Genomic DNA, 19,141 nt, shown 5'->3' on the forward strand with positions numbered 1-19,141 from the left:
AAATACATGTACTTATAAGACTAAATCTCTAATACATTTAATCATCGTGCTTTAAATTAAAAGGCCATAAAGCTGTGGTTAATACTGAATATATATTTTTAATATTAATATTTTGTTCTTTCTGTATAGTGTAAGAAATCCACTCAGGGAATAATATAACTGCTGATCTTATTGGCAAATCTATAATAATACCTATGATCAATCTTTACTTAATTATTTTGAGCTGCAAACACAATTAATAAATCATCTTTGAAGTACACTGACCATAATCAGTATATTCTGGAACAAGTCCAGGGGGCCATTAATCAAAACATGCAGCAAGGGAAGTGAGAGCCGCAGCCTGAACAGTTAGGTAAACACAGAATGAAGCTAATAAAAACCTATCTTGCTTTAAAACCACCACTGTGTTTACTTTTGCAACTAAGATAAACATTAAGATAAAATTAAAGTTGTATAAAAAATGAGGTTTGCTCACAATGACCAAAGTAAATATATAGCAATTGCACATTCATTTTATGTCCCTAATTCGACACTAAAGAACTTTTAAAGTTCAGTTACCAAAAATCTTTAAGAATTAGAAATTTGAATCTGATAAATTATATTCTTCAGAAAAATTAAACATGCACACATGCACACACACAAATTTCAAATACACTGTTTATACAAGAAACATAGCAATAACTTATGAACTTTTAAGAATTAAGTTATAAACATGAAAGCAGATCCTTTCAGAAAAAGTAAGATGGCCAACTACCATATTTTAAAATGGCAGACAAAAATGATTGAATTGTAACAAAAAATTTGTAAGTACTTGAGTAAGTTGGAAATTAAATCCTAAATGATTAAAAATGTAAGATGTAATAGAATAAAAAGCATATATACATATTATATCAAATTAATCAACTTTTTAAAACATGGTCTTCCAATTGTATTATTTTCCTCCAACATTATCTTATTGATTGCTCAAGGAAGTAGGAAATTTTGCCAAGTTAACACACAGAAAGCTATGGACAATCCTCAATTCTGTAAGAGTTATGAGAAAAGGAAACACTCCATGTCAGAAAAATGCATAGACAGTTTCCTTCTCAGGATCACACTTTCAGGAGTTAGCTGAAAACCCAGGGATAATAATGCTTTAAAAATAACAATGCATCATATTCCTAGAGTATCCAACCTAGATAGAATTTTCATACACATGATCTCATCTGACCCTGATACTCATGTTGAAAGGTAGGCAGGAGGTATTATTAACCCAATCCCTGAACTCACAGAGCTTAACAGTTCTACTGTGTAAATGTAGAAAATTTGAACAAGCAGCTAAACCTCATTGAAACTCATCATTATTTAGCTTTTAATAAACATGGTTATAAAGAGAGCCCTAATTCAGAGTTGTGGTGAGAGTTAAATAAGCTAATGGAACTGAAGTACGTAATACTTAACTTATAACCTATAATCAAACATACATTAATTATTATTTTATTTTTGAGCAGTATAACAAAGTAGCTTAAAAGAACTTGCTTTGGAAAAAGATGATCCTAGATTCCAAACCAACAATATACCACTTGTCTTTGGGCAAGTTATCTAATCTCTCTAGATCTGAGCCTCCTGATCTATGAAATGGGTATAGTTAAATGAGATACTACATATGAAAACTTAGTACAGCATGTAGGACATAATAAATAGTCAATCAATATTAAATATTATCATTATCATTGATCAATTGATCTAATAACTTACATAAATTTTAAAAAGTCACTAACAAAAATTAAAGAGCAAATGATGAGCTGGGAAAAACAAAGACTAATATTTTTAGATATATAAAACTCTTACAAAACAATAGGAGACAAAGACCTTCACTGAAAATCAGCTGAGGATACGGACAGAGAGTAAACGAAAGATAAAATGCCAAGAGTCAACAAATACCAGGAAAACACTAGACCTTCTCTAATGGTTAAATATAAAAATTAAGTGATGAGATATTCATTGATTAAATAATTTAAATGATCTGGCAATGATCAAAATGAACTAGAAAACAACAGAACAAAAGGCAAACACTGCTTGTGAGAGTACAGATTGCTATAGCCTTCTGGAGGAATTCTGGCAAAACAGAAGAAAGGACTGACAAGTAGATATGCTCTCTGACATTGTAACTCCACTTTTGGGAATTCATTCTAAAAAAATAACCAGTCATATGTGCAAATTTATGTATAAGTATATATAGCACTCTTAGAAATAATACAACCATGGATAAGGCCTAAATGTTTAGTATGGGAATTGATTAAAGAAATTATGGTACATTTATACAATGGAAATTATAAATATAAGATGATATGGAAGCAATGTACTTACTACATGGAAAATGTTTATAATGTATAAATTTAAAAACAACAGAAATTTTTTTTTAAAGATTTTATTTATTTATTTGACAGAGAGAGAGATCATAAGCAGGCAGAGAGAGAGGAGGAAGCAGGCTCCCCGCTGAGCAAAGAGCCTGATGTGGGGCTCGATCCCAGGACCCTGAGATCATGACCTGAGCCGAAGGCAGTGGCTTAACCCACTGAGCCACCCAGGCGCCCAGAAATGTTGTTTTTAACAACAGAAATTGCAAATGAAGTGTAGACGAAGAGATCTATAAACATGTAGTACCATGGTATTACTAAAAATAAATGGATTCCTTTAGTAGGTAAGTGAAAAAACTCTGGTATATCCAGACAATCATTTATTATTCAGTGCTAGAAAGAAATCAGCTATCAAGTCATGAAAAGACATGTAGGAAACTTGAATGCATATTATTATAAGTGAAAGGAGCCAGTCTGAAAGAGCTACATGCTGAATGATTCCAAATATGTAACACTCTGGAAAAGCAAAAACTATGGGGAGGGATGAACTGATGGAGCAAATCGGATTTTTAGGATAGTGAAACTTCTCTGTACAGTACTATAATAGTGTGTATTTGTCATGATATATATGTCCAAATCTGTAGAATGTATAATAGCAAAAATTAACCTTCATGCAAACTATGGACTTCGAGTGATAATGGTATATCAATGTAAGTTTATCAATTGTAACAAATGTACCACTCCGTTGGGGGATGTTGATAGGAGAAGAGGTTGGACAAGTATGGGGACCAGGGATACAGAGGAATTCTGTACTTTCTGTTCAATTTTGCTGTGAACTTAAAAATACTCTAAAAAAAAGGTTTACTCATAAATAAAAAAATAAATAAATGGATCAACATTGGGCTCTTTCACTTCCCACTATTAGGTTCTACTGCCTTTTTTTTTTTTTAAATAAACTATAACACTGATGATAGAAAATTGCAAGAAATGTATCAGAAGGCAAACAAATATGTTTCTTCAAAACTCCACCAAAAGAAGTATCTTATTAATTAGTAAATATTTTATTTAAAACTCTGTTTGATTGTGACTGGGTTATGTGGAGAACTGGGTACTCTAAAATCCTGAAAAGCTTTGAAAGACATGATAGCTTTGCTTTTGTAGGCAGGGAAGTCTGATGTATGTTAACCATTCCTCTAAACAAAAGTATATGGATTGTGCAATTTCTTCCAGGATGACATTGTAAGCGTCTAGTGTTAAAAAGGAAAGAATTGAGCTTTCCTGAGTCCAGGAACTGTCTCAGTGGTGGCTGTGTAATACCTATTCCCACTCAAGGAGCTGAGCAAATACTGCGCTAAAATACACTCCATCTTTTCCTGGTCCTTGTAGCTCTGTGGACTTTGATAAGATTGTGTTACCTTGGTTAATTAAACCATAAACTTAATCTGAAGAGGGTGTGTGTGTTCGTTGTGTATGGTTTTGCCACCTACCTCTAATCTAAAATATTATAGCTACACAATTACTTAATGGGACCACTTACAGGTTGATTCAGAACACACAATTAAAACTTCTTCACTACAATTCAAGGAACAACATCTATAAAAAGTTATACTTTAATAATTTTTTAAGGTTGTTTGGAACAATATGTTAGAAGTCTTTACTTTCAAAAGATACTCATCACATAGAAGACTAAATCTTATCTGAGCTTTGCACGAGATGTGTGAACCTATATATTTTCACTTGTTAGCATGCAGAAACAAAGACCATACAAAGTAATGAAAGACTACACCCATATTTTTGGCTCAAATTATTTTAATAGTTTTATCCTGCCATTGAGATTATGTGGAACTGTCCCTTTTGGGATACACCAATGTGTGCTAATCACTGGAATTCTCTTAGAAAATGATCCTACTGCTCCCAGCAGGGCCATATGTTGGACGAGCAGGAAGCTTCCTAAGTAGTAGGATTGTGGGGAGTGGCAGAGGAAGGTTCCATATATGCACCCATTTTCTTTTCCTGTGAGGTCACTTATACACACTATTTTTTTTTCCTTGAGATACGTTCAACAACTAACATTCTATAATTATGACTTAAAAGTGCTTATATTTCTAAAATCATTGACATTTGACAATTTTGAGAGTTCATATTCTAAACAAGGGTCTTGCAGAATATTATCCTTTGGACTGTTACTAAGCCTTTTTGGGGATGGGGAGAGGCAAATTGCATGAGGATGCTATGCTTAAGTACATTTGAAAAGTGATTACAAAGTCAAATGAATTATTTACTATGGGTTTCTCGGAGCTTTCAAAATATAAATCTCCACGTTCTATAGGCTGGAGCACATGGAAATGTGGAAGCTATGGTATACAGCCATTTACAAACTTATTTGAATATGGAACCCCCTACAGAGTACCTGATAAGGTCTCTTTTGCATATTCTATAGAATGAAGTCTGCTAATGGTATTCTAAAGAATAAATTCTGGACTCATCATCATCTAATTTCAATAAACATCTTGAATTTCTTCCTACCAAATCTTAGAGGTGGGGGCATTTTGTTCTTTTCTATATGTTCAGCTCTTCTAGCCACAGGGACTAATGTTTTTTCTAGTTAAGAATCACTTAAGAAAGAGCTCAAAATTAAGTTAGTATTGTTTCTGACAAGAACAACAAGAACTTCATAATGCAGTTCTGGTAATGAGGCCTGTATGGTATACCACTGTGTTTGATTCCCTCTCTTGGTTTCCAGCATAATCTTCATTCGGTTGTATCATGGCTTTGGCTCCCCCTGGCCATCTTTCCTCAGGGTTGGAGCCTTAATTCTTGGACAAAGTTTTCATTCATAGGGCCCTTGTTCAGATGCTATTTTCAGTATCTCTTAAAACAAGTTTGTTTTCGAGAAAGAGAACCTACAGAGTTGAGAAACAGAACAGCTAGAAAAAGGTAAAGCAAAATTGGGGAGAAATGGGCTGAAACAAGTGAAGACATGACAAGCATTATAATATGAATTAAATAATCTAATATGAGCATTTTGTTCATTGATTTTTATTAACTGGTTGCTAATTTCAGTAAGACTGGGACATTGACTCAGTTTAGCCAAATAAGTAATGAATGGATTAATTAATTTGTTAAAATAATCCCACTAGTCCACCTGGCCATAATTGACTTAATGTCATGCCAACAGAGTGCTATAAATAGACTTCTATTATATTCACTCTTTAAGGATGTTAGAAGAATTAATAAGAGCTCCTGAAATTTAAAGAATTTTAAATGAAAAATTCTTCCGTGGCTATTATTTTGTATTATAAAGGATGACCTCATTAAAAATTTAAACTGAGTGCCTAATAAAGCCTGAACATTGTGAGATTTCATTTAGATATGTATTGTGCCCTTATATATTTATAGAAAGTAATTTTATAATCTTCTTGTTTACACTCAGTATTTTACCTGAATCTAACAAAGTATATAAATATGAAAATAATTTTATAATTTCTGTAATGTTTTTCAGCTGGTTCATTTTATTTAATATATAGGATTAAAAACTCATACTGAACAACTCTAAAAATCACAATTTCAAGTGATGTAAGATAGTAAATAGCAAGGAATGTACAGCATATGGTTATGTTGAAAAACTCTCAGTGTTGATGCTAGTTGACAGAATAGGATGAGTATTCCCCAAAAATAATCATATTGTGTGAATTAGTCACACTTAAATTTTTTAATGAATATTTATCAATATATATTGCATTCAAAGAGTTCAATCTTACTAGAAGTGGGAACTCTTCAAAGATCTAAAAATATTTCTGGGAAAAAAAAAAGCATTTATATATTTACCATGAAAAGGGAAAACAGCACTACAGTTCTGCACCTCAGGACTACTAACACATGCCAATTTAAGCTATTATCCCTGTGAGCACTCTACATAAGTTTCAGTATGTTTTCAATTTTCTAGTTTCCTGTGTTTCAAGAGAATGAAAGTTGTATTACTGGGAATCCAAAATTGTACAACATTAAGCAGTTTGAAAGTAGAGTTTAAAAAAAAAAAGAAAAGAAAAGAAAAAGAAAAAAAAGAAAAGAAAAAGAAAAGGTAAAATAGCTTTAGATAATCTTAAATGATTATATCTAAGAAGATGCAAAAAGGACCAAAATATAAGAGTTTTCCAGTCAACATGATATTTTATAACTTTTAAGAGCTTGAGTTTAAAAACAGTATTAAAAAGCAGGGAAGATGAATCCAGGGTACCTGGGTGGCTCAGTGGGTTAAAGCCTCTGCCTTCGGCTCAGGTCATGATCTCAGGGTCCTGGGATGGAGCCCCGCATAGGGCTCTCTGCTCAGTGGAGAGCCTTCTTCCCCCCATCTCTCTCTCTGCCTGCCTCTCTGCCTACTTGTGATCTCTGTCAAATAAACAAATAAAAAATCTTGGGGCGCCTGGGTGGCTCAGTGGTTTAAAGCCTCTGTCTTCAGCTCAGGTCATGATCTCAGGGTCACGGGATTGAGCCCCACATGGGGCTCTCTGCTCAGCGGCGAGCCTGCTTCCTCCTCTCTCCCTCTCTGCCTGCCTCTCCGCCCATTTGTGATCTCTGTCTGTCAAATAAATAAAATCTTAAAAAAAAAAAAAAGTCAGGGAAGATGGAAGAAAAGTCCCCTGTGATGTGAGAAATGAAAATGCTAACATGAATGCAAGGAAAAGCTGAATATTTAACAAGAAGTACACAGCCAGCTTGGTGTGGCCTAAGCACCCCTCAGCCTCATCACACTCCCTGTCATGGTGGCTCTGCCAACACCATCACTGACACATTCCACCTGGGTAAGTGTGCACAGGCTATTTCCTCAGGATTTCTAGCACTCTGCTCCCTACTCTGCTCTTGTACTTCTCTTAATCCTTCAACTTAGAGCTCGGATGATTCCTTAAGGCACACCCCCCCTGCCATGTTCCCCTAAATCTTGAAATCCCTTAAAAGCTTGCAATTAGGGGCTCAGTGGGTTAAGCTTCTGCCTTCAGCTCAGGTAATGATCTCAGGGTCCTGGGATCCAGTTCCACATCAGGCTCTCTGCTTGGCAGGGAACCTGCTTCATCCTCTCTCTCTCTGCCTGCCTCTTTGCTTACTTTTGATCTCTCTTTGTCAAATAAATAAATAAAATCTTAAAAAAAAAAAGTTTGCAATTATATAGTGATGTCATGATACAATTAATCGTTGTTTTCTCTCATACACACTAAGCTTTATGAGATCAGGGCCTTTCTCAGCAGTATGTCCCTAGTGCTCAGCATGTAAGTATCTGCTAAATGAATGAATGGTGAATGAATGAGTGAGGAAAAACCATAGTCAGAATTTTCTTCTCAACAAACAGCACCTATTGTGTACTTCCTTAGACAATGTGAGATCATGTAGTAGTCATACAATGAATATAAACTCTACTCAGTGGCTACTGCAGAAGAGAGAGGAAATGACACTGTGAGGGACTGACAAAACACATGAAATCAAGCATATTCTAAGAACTGAAAACAAGTAATGAAGTCAAACATCCCTGATAAATTTAAAGGTATATAATGGTTAACACACCACAGTATCATGAACTATAAACTCAAAACTTTCTGTGTAATTTTTCTTCACTAGAAGTATAAAAAATTGTATAATACATTCATTCGCAGCTTAATTTTTTCTACTTAAACATGGATAAGAATACAAAGAAAAACAATATGATAGAATACCTGTGTTTAGATTGAAAATCTGGTAAATATTCAGAATTCTGAAAATTCTTGAAAATGGTCATCTAAGAGTTACTTCCACTGACTGACCTTAGAACATACACTTAAGAAGATATACAACCAAATAATTCATGTGCTTTTACCATGTAGTACAGGTTTATAAACAGGCATAACCTATTTTAGTATAGTAAAACATTAGTGACTGGTTGATGCAGAACTAACAGTTTAATTTAGTAAGATAGTGACAGTAACCATAATAGACAGTAATAATAATTAAACTAATTTTATGGCCAAATTTGGTGAGATGTAACTACTCATCCGTGTAAAGACAGCTCTCACTCTTAGGAACAATGGAGAATATGTTATTCATTAATCCACAGAATAATTATTTAAAATCATTCACTACATGACCTTGGATAAGTTACTTAAATTTTCCATACCTTTGTGCAATAGAATTTTCACCTTATTTGACAGAATTGGGTTATAATTTCCATAGTAAATAGTTCCCAGATAAGATGGTATCGTTATTTTTTAGAGTAAAGTCAAGGACTTAGAAAATTACATTGTCTTCAGTTACAAAATATTTTTAAGACACTGAGAGTGGCACATTTTTTTAGAACTTACTAAACACACTAGACTTTAATTATAAAAGTTGTGACCATTATAAATGTAGTTTTAGCTTTAGCTTTCTGGTTTTTGTTAATATTTTCTTATATGGCTAAAGAATAATTGTTCTCACTTAAGGATGGAATTTTACTTTGTTCCTATGTTAACATTTGATAATCTATGGATAAAGTATCTTCAATATAACTTTTATATTTATTGACAAATTAATGTGCAAAATTTGCCTGTGTGGAAGGCATCTAGTTGTTCACTAACTGCATTGCTATCCATTTATTACATGGTGTTTTAGAGCCCAGACACTCTGAGAAGGCACTTCTAATTTGCTTGGTTCCTTACATCTTTCTGAAGAAAAATCTGTTTTCTTTCTACCATAGAAAAATGGAGAAAGGAGCTAACAGAGGGTCAGAATGAAAAAATGATCAGACTTGGGTCTTTACGTGGTTTCACTATTTAGTTTAATCTTATTCCTGAAGTTTTAAGCATACTTTTTATCAAGAGCAAATATTTCAGGCTTGACTTAACTATATGTCAATATAACATAGACAATATATTTTAATAAAATCTTACAGAATATGGTAAACATTTCCACAGTAGTTACTAGTCATGTTTTCTGCTAAAAACTATATTGTGTATTTCACTATTTAGTATTTTTATTGGTACAAATAACTTTACTACAAATTCTCTTTCATACTTAATATACATAGTTTGCCCAGAAATTTTAAAAGTTTACTTACAAATTGATTTACTTCCCTCAGCTAGAAAATAATGCAATTTTTAATCAAAGGCAGTTGAACTACAATTTACCATTTTATAATGCTATCTCATTAGTTCATAAGGAACTAGGTTACTATAATTTTTAACCATGAACATGCTGAAATATGTTAGATATGATAGATAAATAACAGACTTTGATTTTCTAATACTGCCATACTGGTAAGATGGAATTAGAGACCCCCCTGATTAGTTCTAAGGATACCTCTCGACTATAGATCAAAAGTATAGCAGCAATGTCCACAATAGCCAAACTATGGAAAGAACCTAGATGTCCATCAACAGATGAATGGATCAAGAAGATGTGGTATATATACACAATGGAATACTATGCAGCCACCAAAAGAAATGAAATCTTGCCATTTGCGACAACATGGATGGAACTAGAGCATATCATGCTTAGCGAAATAAGTCAAGCAGAGAAAGACAACTATCATATGATCTCCCTGATATGAGGAAGTGGTGATGCAACATGGGGGCTTAAGTGGGTAGGAGAAGAATCAATGAAACAAGATGGGATTGGGAGGGAGACAAACCATAAGTGACTTAATCTCACAAAACAAACTGAGAGTTGCTGGGGGGAGGGGGTTTGGGAGAAGGGGGTGGGATTATGGACATTGGGGAGGGTAGGTGCTTTGGTGAGTGCTGTGAAGTGTGTAAACCTGGTGATTCACAGACCTGTACCCCAGGGGATAAAAATATATGTTTATAAAAAATAAAAAATTAATTAAAAATTTAAAAAAAAGTGGGTCTCAGATTCACACAAAATGACTTAAAACTACTATCACTTATGATATAAAAATTTGGAATACAATTCCAAACATTCCAATTAAAAATCTGAAGGCTGGTGTTCTACTCACACTCCGTTCTTATAATCACAAAATTATTTGTGTAAATCTCTGTCTGTCAATAGAGGATAAGCCCCTTCAGGCAGGAGACCAAGCACAGGCTTTGAAATAAAATGACGTGCTGCTCTGGAAAAATAATTATATAATTCTGAGCCTGAGTTGTTTTTCAAGTAAGAAGGGTAAATTAATATCTACCTTGTAGGATCTGTGTGAGATTTAAATGAAAGAAAACATCTACCACAATTCTCATTTATTTTCTCTCTCTTCTCCCATACCTTGTCACTGTACCAAAGACAGTATCACAATACATGTTTAAATAAAGTTAAAAATTACCATGATTTTGTTTTATGGGTTAGTATTAGTATAGATTAGTACACACAGAGATTAACATACATTAGTATTTAGATTTTTTAAAGAGTACAATGTCACCAACCCATGTATTTAGAAATGTACTAAAATTTTTACACTGTGAAATACTCATAAATATATAAACTTAAAAGATAATTTTCTCATTTGTAGAGATTTGTTTTTAATCTTTTATTTTTCATGAATTTTAATTGCTAATAACTAATAAATATAAGTAATTTATTGCTGAATCATGTTCATGTTTTAAAAGTAGTAGTTAAAAGTATAATAAAATTACAGATATTGGGAGATTTTACAGATTACCTAGTTCAATCCTTTCATTTTACAAATGAGAAAACGAAATTCCAGAAAGAGGCAATGACTTGCATAAATGACTTTCATAAATATGTCCAGCAGACATACAATTTTAAAAAATTAAATCAGAGTAATCTTCCCTTCCTCCACTTTGTTTTTGAGGTACAGAGCTGGAAAAGGCAAGAGAAGCCAAAGAAAATATATGGAAGATGCCAAGTGGGAATATTTTAAGGAACTAGAGGCCACAGAATTTGACAAAGAGGGCTTAGGACACTAAGAAGTTTAAGAGTTAGGGGCCAATATCTTTTCAACCTTAAGGAGTCAACACCCACATCTGCATTTGTTTGGGAGGCTACAGCACCAGTATATTTGCCTAACTGAGGTATAAGAGAAGTCACCTGAGAAAAAAGATGTTTGGGAAGTTAGGAAATAGGTAGTAGTTTGAATGTAAAGACATAAAATAAGGGTTCATCATCTGTATTTGAGAAGGTCTTAAGTTTTCTTCAGTTAAGAGCTTGTTCCTATTTTTTTGTTTTCTAGAAGCTTTCTAATATTTTTGATTAAGAAAAACTCATAAAAAACAAAACAAAACTGGGACTTTAAACTTTAACAGCCATAAAATTTCAGCCTTCTGTATTCAAAATGGAAAAACAAAACTCAAAAGTATACAAAAATAAAAACAAAAAACACAATTTCTCTTTCTGTTTTATTTGGGCAAAGGAAGAGGAATTGTAAAGCAGGGTATCAACCATTCTCCATCAGATTGATTTCCTTTCATCTTTAAAATGCTTCCTGACATCTAGCATATGTTTTTCATTTCTTGTAAGGGCCAGTTGAGGCTAAAGGTTCAAAGTAATATAATTAACAGACAATTCAAAGTTTTTATCAACTTTTAAAGTAGGGAAAATATACAAAATAAGTACTGTCATGATTATGAAAACACAGAAAAGGAACACAACATTAATTGTACATAGATAGTATGTAAACAAATACACTACATTTACTAAAAAGTCTAAACAAAATATTTAGCTTTGATCCTGATCTAAACTTTTTTCATCTCTGTACGGCGCATCTTGGAAACCTGTTACGAGCAATATCATGTAATGAGAAAATGTTAGTAACCTCAAAACCTTGTGTATCATTCACACACAGAGTGAAAAGACCTAAGGTTCAGCTCTCTAGCATAAAATGAATATATTTCATTCTTCACCCAAACCCTGAAATCTTTATCAAAAAAACAATTAAACCAAAAGTTCCATGAGGACAGGGGCTGGGTTTGTTTTCTACTCTTCCTGAATCCTCAACATCCAGTTTGTCTGGCACAGAAGTGATTCTCACTGCTCATTTGCTTACAGATTGACTGAATCAAGTACAGAGTTTCCTGAATACTTCAAACTATAATTTTATTTTTCCCCACAATAATCTACAGGAATGGCCTGGCTGCTCTAATATTTGCAAATTGGAAATATTTTTGGTTCATTATTTAAAAGAGAGAATGCAATACCTTTAAATTCTATGAAGCCAGAAGTTTATGAGCTAATAAATACATTCAGATGATAAGTACAAATCAGTAAGAGTTTAGTATACATTGCGTTTTTATATGCATTGTCTGAGGATATAAGGGCAGAAAAACATAAAGGCATTTTCAAGTACCAATAGATCAGGCCAATTGTGGAGAGAATAAAAACCCAATGATAAATACACACACAAACCAATTCCACTCTTAACTGTACAATGCTTTTTTTTTTTTTTTTAAAGATTTTATTTATTTGACAGACAGAGATCACAAGTAGGCAGAGAGGCAGGCAGGGTGGGGTGGGGAGCAGGCTCCCCGATGAGCAGAGAGCCCGATGCGGAACTCGATCCCAGAACCCTAGGATCATGACCCAAGCAGAAGGCAGCGGCTTAACCCACTGAGCCACCCAGGCACCCCTACAACACTTATTTTTAAACGAGAAACTTGAAAATTCCCTCCTGTCAGGCTCTTGGTTTCCTGAAGGCTTGGACTATGCCTGTCTTGGCATCCTCATTGTCTAAAACTTTTGACTCTCAGGATGTCTTTACACTTTTAAAGTTCTTGAGGACCTCAAAAGCCTTTTGTTTATGTGGACTGTATCATATTCAAAGTAAAACCCAGAAAATTTTTATATATTTATTAATTCATTTAAAAATAACAATAAACCCAGTACATGATAACACAAAATCATATTCTTTATGAAAGATTATTATATTTCCCAAGAAGAAGCTCCTGTGAGAGCAATCTTTTACACTTTTGCATATCTATTTCTTTGCTGGCTTGAATGAAAAGTCCTTCCATTCAACAGATCTGACATGTTATTTTAATTGCAATATATGAAATATATTCCACCCAGGTATGAAATTGAAGAAAGGATGAGCTTATGGATCCTTATTCCACACTGTGAAATCACTGATCTGTAATATCATTTGTCATAAGGTTATTATTTAATAACTATTTGCTGAGTTAATAAAAAGTTTAGAGAAAAAAATAAAGGGGCACCTGGGTAGCTCAGTTGGTTGGGCGACTGCCTTTAGCTCGGGCGTTATGATCATGGAGTCCCAGGATACAGTCCCACACTGGGCTCCCTGCTCAGCAGGGAGTCTGCTTCTTCCTCTGATCCTCCCCCCTCATGCTCTCTTTTTCTCTCTCTCTCGCTCCCATTCTCTCTCTCTCAAATAAATAAATACATCATTTTTTTTTTAAAGAGGAAAATAAATAAATTCTAAGGGGACACATACATATATCCAAACATACAAATGATGTGCACATTCATTTTGGATTCAACTGATAATTATTCTTTATAAATGCTGACTATTTCACTATAATAAAATGTTAATTATCCCAAGTCCTCAGCTCATTACAAATAAATTGGGATGCAGATCAAAGGAGGGTATGTGAATGAAAGAGTGAAAATCTCTAAGAATAAAGCATGTAACTCCAAAGTTTAATAGAAAGAAATAGATGACTAGAAAGAGACTTTTCACTTGAGAAAATTCTAAGCATAACCAAATCAAGTAGCTCATTCAAATGCTATATGGGTCTGTTTAAAGCAGTAAATTAGATTGAAACACTTTACTGAACACAAGCTGGATTCTAATATTTTTAGTATCTACATGCCATTTCTAATTAATCTATAAAAACCACAAGAAAAAAACATTTTACATATATTTTTAGCGCTTCTGCTTTAGCTCAGATGTCCCAGACTTGGAGCTAGGGACCTTGGGACCTAAGGGACAAAACTATGATGAGTTCTCCTGTGTTTTTGCTTTTTAGCTCAGATAGCGCTTCTGCTTTAAATGTTAATAGGAACTAACCAAATACCAGAGAAAATATACTGATTTGAACATTTTATACTTTCCAAGTCACAATTTTTATTCTTTAAAAATAGCCTTAAGTAAACTTAGAAATAAAAATATAATTTTTGAGATCAGATATTAGATTTTTTTTTAAAGATATTTCATCATTTGGCAAAAAAACAAAATGACTTACTTCTCCTCTTCTTGAGGCCCAGGTACCTGAGAAGCCATTTTAGGTTCTGTCCCAAGATTCTTCTGCATCCGCTGCCGCCTCTTTCTACTTGGTGCAATATCCGCTACATCAGGACTTGAAACAAGGGAATCATCTCCTCTTAAAGCAGCTAAAATAAAATGACATAATCAGTGTGACCCAACAAAATTATGCATATAATTTGTACATAAGAACTGGCTGCACTGATATGAAGTGACACTCTTAAAATAGAGCATAACTATTTTTTTAAAAATTCATGAACATTTGGAAAAGTGGACCAGTTAGATTATAATACTTTAATAGCAATATAAAGCATAAAGTATATTATACACATGGAATAATTTGATCAAAATGGTCTCTGCCTATCTTGCGCAAAACCCTCCCAAATACATCAAAGGCATAGTTTGATCTTTCAATGCTAGAATTAGACAGAAATGCCTGAAAGGCACCCCTGAAAGGTGTTTGTTGAGGAGGGGAGTTGCAAATACTGCTACAGGAATAGGATAAATCAAATTGATACTAAACAGTAACTTTTAACAGGAATGGGGACTTCTGCTAGTGATCCGGAGATAATTGCATAGACTTTTCAGCCAACTACAGAGAATAAGCACAGGAAAAATCTAAGAAAACACTAACAGATGTCTCTACTATGACTTAGTCATTAAACTACCCTTAAAAGTGTTTGATATACATGAAACAGAAGCAACAGGAGAAACATGTTTTATTTATATTTCTTTTATTCTCTATAAACAACTTGGTTCCAAAGAGCTTAAGAAGAGTTCAGAATTCATTCATCTAATACACAGTATACATATATAAATACATATTTATATTAAAGACCTCCTTTGCCATTGATAAACAATGGATAATACCAATATAATTTGGACTTTGGATGTCTTGCGGGTTTATATGAGTTTTGTCTAGCATGTTAACATTTGAAGGTGATCAGGGGCAAGCTTTCATCCCAATTAATGAGAAAGCCTTAACAATGTATGAAGTCCTAAAAAGCTGGAAATGAGTGGCAAAAATTCTGTACAAGTCAATTCCTTTAGCACAAATAGGGTTGGTTTAGTAGAATCAAGAACCCTATACTTTTCAACAGTTAAGCTTTCTGTTATAGAAAGCTGTGAATACATTTCTCCCTGTAGCTTGAATCAGATGTTTAATGTTCATGAAATTATTAGAATCAAGTGCATTCAGTAACTGCCACCTACTCCATCCGAGAGGAAACGTGATGCAAATGGTAAGCTGACTGTGATGTTGGGTGCAAATGTTGCTAGGAGTTACAGGAGTTAATATTTTCACTTGGATTGTAACTAGAGAACTGACAACAACAATGTAAAGCTGCACAGATTTTGAGTGGTCTGCCTAAACCTTAATTCTTTCTCCCATAAGCTCTATTACTTTTAGTGTGCAATTCTGTAGAATTGCACAAATCCACCACCTCTTAGAAGAAAAGCCTGTATTCTGAATTCTAACTTGCTTCAGCCCATGCTTCTGGGTGACTGGAGATCACTTGGACACTTGTTGATCACACTCTTCAAAGTCTTCTTTGGGTGCCTTTCCCTCCACCTTAAAATGGCTACTATTTTTGAGAACATACGTGGTAGACATTTTTCTATGAGTTTTACACATATTATTTTATTATTTTATTACTATTATTACCTTTATTTTACTTATGAAGAAACCAAGGCTTTAGAGAGGTTAATGACTTGACCAAATCACACAGACTTTGAGTTGATATTTTATCATATGACAACTAAAAAATAAGTCTCCTTAGTGGATAAAGTATTCCTTGATCAAATATTAACTCAATAGCGATCAAAGGATATTTTACTTTCCAAAGCTATTTAAGTCATTAGGGCACATAAGTTCTACCACATTTCTCATATATTATTTTACTAGCTATTACTATTTTAGGAGTGGAGGAGGATAGATAACAAAGGGAGTTTCTCTGAACACATTAAAGCTGAACAACTTCCCTAATTTTATTAAGCCATGAGATGACTATGGAAAATAACTCTGGTTTCCTGATCTTTTTCCCCAGTCTGCTCTCACCCAGGATTTACTCGGTCACATAAGCAATTAACAAAGTTCAGGCTTGCCTATTAACAAAGCTAGTAAGAATGTCAGAGTTAGAAGACATTTCGGAAAAAAATGCATTTAATGATATGTTGGACATCTAGGAGGTAATAATGTTAAGTTGATTTAAACTAAAATGTTAAGGTAAAATTTTAAAAAATGAAATTACCAAAAAGTTCTACCATTCATTTCAAAACTCCGAATAATGACAATATATTGGCACCCAAAGACATGTTTTATATGGAATATGGTTATACTATTTCTTTTTTTTTTTTAAAGATTTTATTTATTTGACAGAGAGAGATCACAAGTAGGCAGAGAGGCAAGCAGAGAGAAAGAGAGAGAGAGGGAGGAGGAAGCAGGTTCCCTGCCTAGCAGAGAGCCCGACTTCTTTTTATTTGACTGCTGAGGCTAGAACTTCCAGTACTATACTGAACAACACTGGTAATAATGAACATCCCTGTCATGTTCCTGACCTTAGGGGAAAAGATCTTAGTTCTTCTCCATTGAAGATGATGTTTGCTGTGGGTCTGTCATAGATGGCTTTTACAATGTTGAGGTATGTTGAGATCATGACCTGAGCTGAAGGCAGAGGCATAACCCACTGAGTCACCAAGACAGGCCCTGGTTATACTATTTCTTATAAGGTTTAGAATTTACTTTAAAATACAATGCAATTAAATGTATGTTGTTCGTCAGGGTGAGAACCTAGCTCACCTAGTAGCTACTAGCACCTAACTCAAAAATGCACAACCCATTAAGCTGAAGGTCCTTTATGGGTTTTCTATTCTGTTCCATTGATTTATGTGTCTGTTTTTGTGCCAGTACCATGCTGTCTTGATGATCACAGTTTTAAGTCCAGAATTGTTATGCCTCCAGCTTTGATGTCCTTTTTTAATATTCCTTTGGCTATTTGGGGTCTTTTTTAGTTTCATACAAAATTTAGGATTGTTTGTTCCAGCTCTGTGAAAAATGCTATCAAAATTATATTTTGATAGGGATTGCAATGAATGTGAAGATTGCTCTGGATAGCATAGACTTTTTTTTATTATGCTCAGTTAGCACAGACATTTTAACAATAATTGTTCTTCTAATCCATGAGCATGGAATGTTTTTCCATTTCTTTGTGTCTTCTTCAATTTCTTCCACAAGTGTTCTATAGTTTTCAGAGTTGCTTTTCCTCTTTGGTTAGGTTTACTTCTAGGTATCTTATGGTTTTTGGCATAATTATAAATGGAAATCAATCCCTTGATTTCCCTTTCTTCTGCTTCATTACTAGTCTACAGAAATGCAACTGACTTCTGATTTTATATCCTGTGACTTTGCTGAACTTGTGTTACCAGTTCTGGCAATTTTTTAGTGGAGTCTTTTGGGCTTTTTATATAGAGTATCATGTCATCTGCAAAGACTGAAAGTTTGACTTGTTCTTTGCCAATTTGGATGCCTTTTATTTCTTTTTATTTGACTGCTGAGGCTAGAACTTCCAGTACTATACTGAACAACACTGGTAATAATGAACATCCCTGTCATGTTCCTGACCTTAGGGGAAAAGATCTTAGTTCTTCTCCATTGAAGATGATGTTTGCTGTGGGTCTGTCATAGATGGCTTTTACAATGTTGAGGTATGTTGAGGTATGTTCCCTCCAAACCCTCTTGATAGAGGGTTTTTATCAAGAAAGGATGCTGTATTTTGTCAAGCATTTATATTCAACTAATCTTAGACAAAGGAGTAAAGAATACCCAATGGAAAAAAAACAGTCTCTTCAATAACTGGTGTTAGGAAAATTGGACAGCCACATGTAGAAGAATGAAACTGGACTACTTTCTTACACCATACACAAAAATAAACTCAAAATGATGAAAGATCTAATTGTGAGAAAGGAATCCATCAAAATTCTTGAGGAGAACACAGGCAGCAACCTCTTTGACCTTGGCCGCAGAAACTTCTTGCTAGACACATCTCCAAAGACAAAGGAAACAACAGCAAAAATGAACCACTTGGACTTCACCCAGATAAAAAGATTCTGCACAGCAAAGGAAACAATCAACAAAATCAAAAGACAACGTACAAAATGGGAGACAATATTTGCAAATGTCTTATCAGAGAAAGGGCTAGTATCCAAAATCCATAAAGAATTTATCAAACTCAACACCTGAAGAACAAATAATCCAGTCAAGAGACAGAAGACATGAACAGATATTTCTCCAAAGAAAACATACAAATGGCCAAAAGACAAATGAAAATTTTGCTCAACATCACTCGGCATCAGGAAAATATATATCAACCACAATGAGATACCACCTCACACCAGTCAGAATGGTTAAAATTAACAACATAGGAAACAACAGATGTTGGCAAGGATGTGGAGAAAGGGGAACCTTCTTACACTGTTAGTGGGAATGCAAGCTGGTGCAGCCACTCTAGAAAACAGTATGGAGGTCCCTTAAAAAGTTAAAAATAGAACTAACCTATGACCCAGGCAACTGCACTACTGGTATTTATTCGAAGGATACAAAAATCGTAATTCAGAGGGGCACATACATCCCAATGTTTATAGATGCAATGTCCAAAATAGCCAAGATATGGAA

General features: G+C 34.0%; 1 protein-coding gene across 6 annotated transcripts in view; it reads right to left on the reverse strand.

Moving 5' to 3' along the window:
- XRCC4 (X-ray repair cross complementing 4) overlaps nucleotides 1–19,141 on the reverse strand; it is a 271,894-nt gene that overhangs the window by 96,866 nt on the left and 155,887 nt on the right. For all 6 annotated transcript variants that reach the window (XR_199943.3, XM_004759129.3, XM_013059782.2 and 3 more), the window contains one exon: nucleotides 14,453–14,600. Coding sequence is in view for 5 of the 6 variants with exons in the window: in XM_004759129.3 (XP_004759186.1) it covers nucleotides 14,453–14,600 (148 nt within the window). In the remaining variant the exon portion in view is untranslated. The remainder of the gene's footprint in view (nucleotides 1–14,452; nucleotides 14,601–19,141) is intronic.

The sequence above is a fragment of the Mustela putorius genome, unplaced genomic scaffold (assembly GCF_011764305.1).
Source record: "Mustela putorius furo isolate JIRA1106 unplaced genomic scaffold, ASM1176430v1.1 tig00537350_pilon_pilon_pilon, whole genome shotgun sequence".
Classification (NCBI taxonomy): domain Eukaryota; kingdom Metazoa; phylum Chordata; class Mammalia; order Carnivora; family Mustelidae; genus Mustela; species Mustela putorius.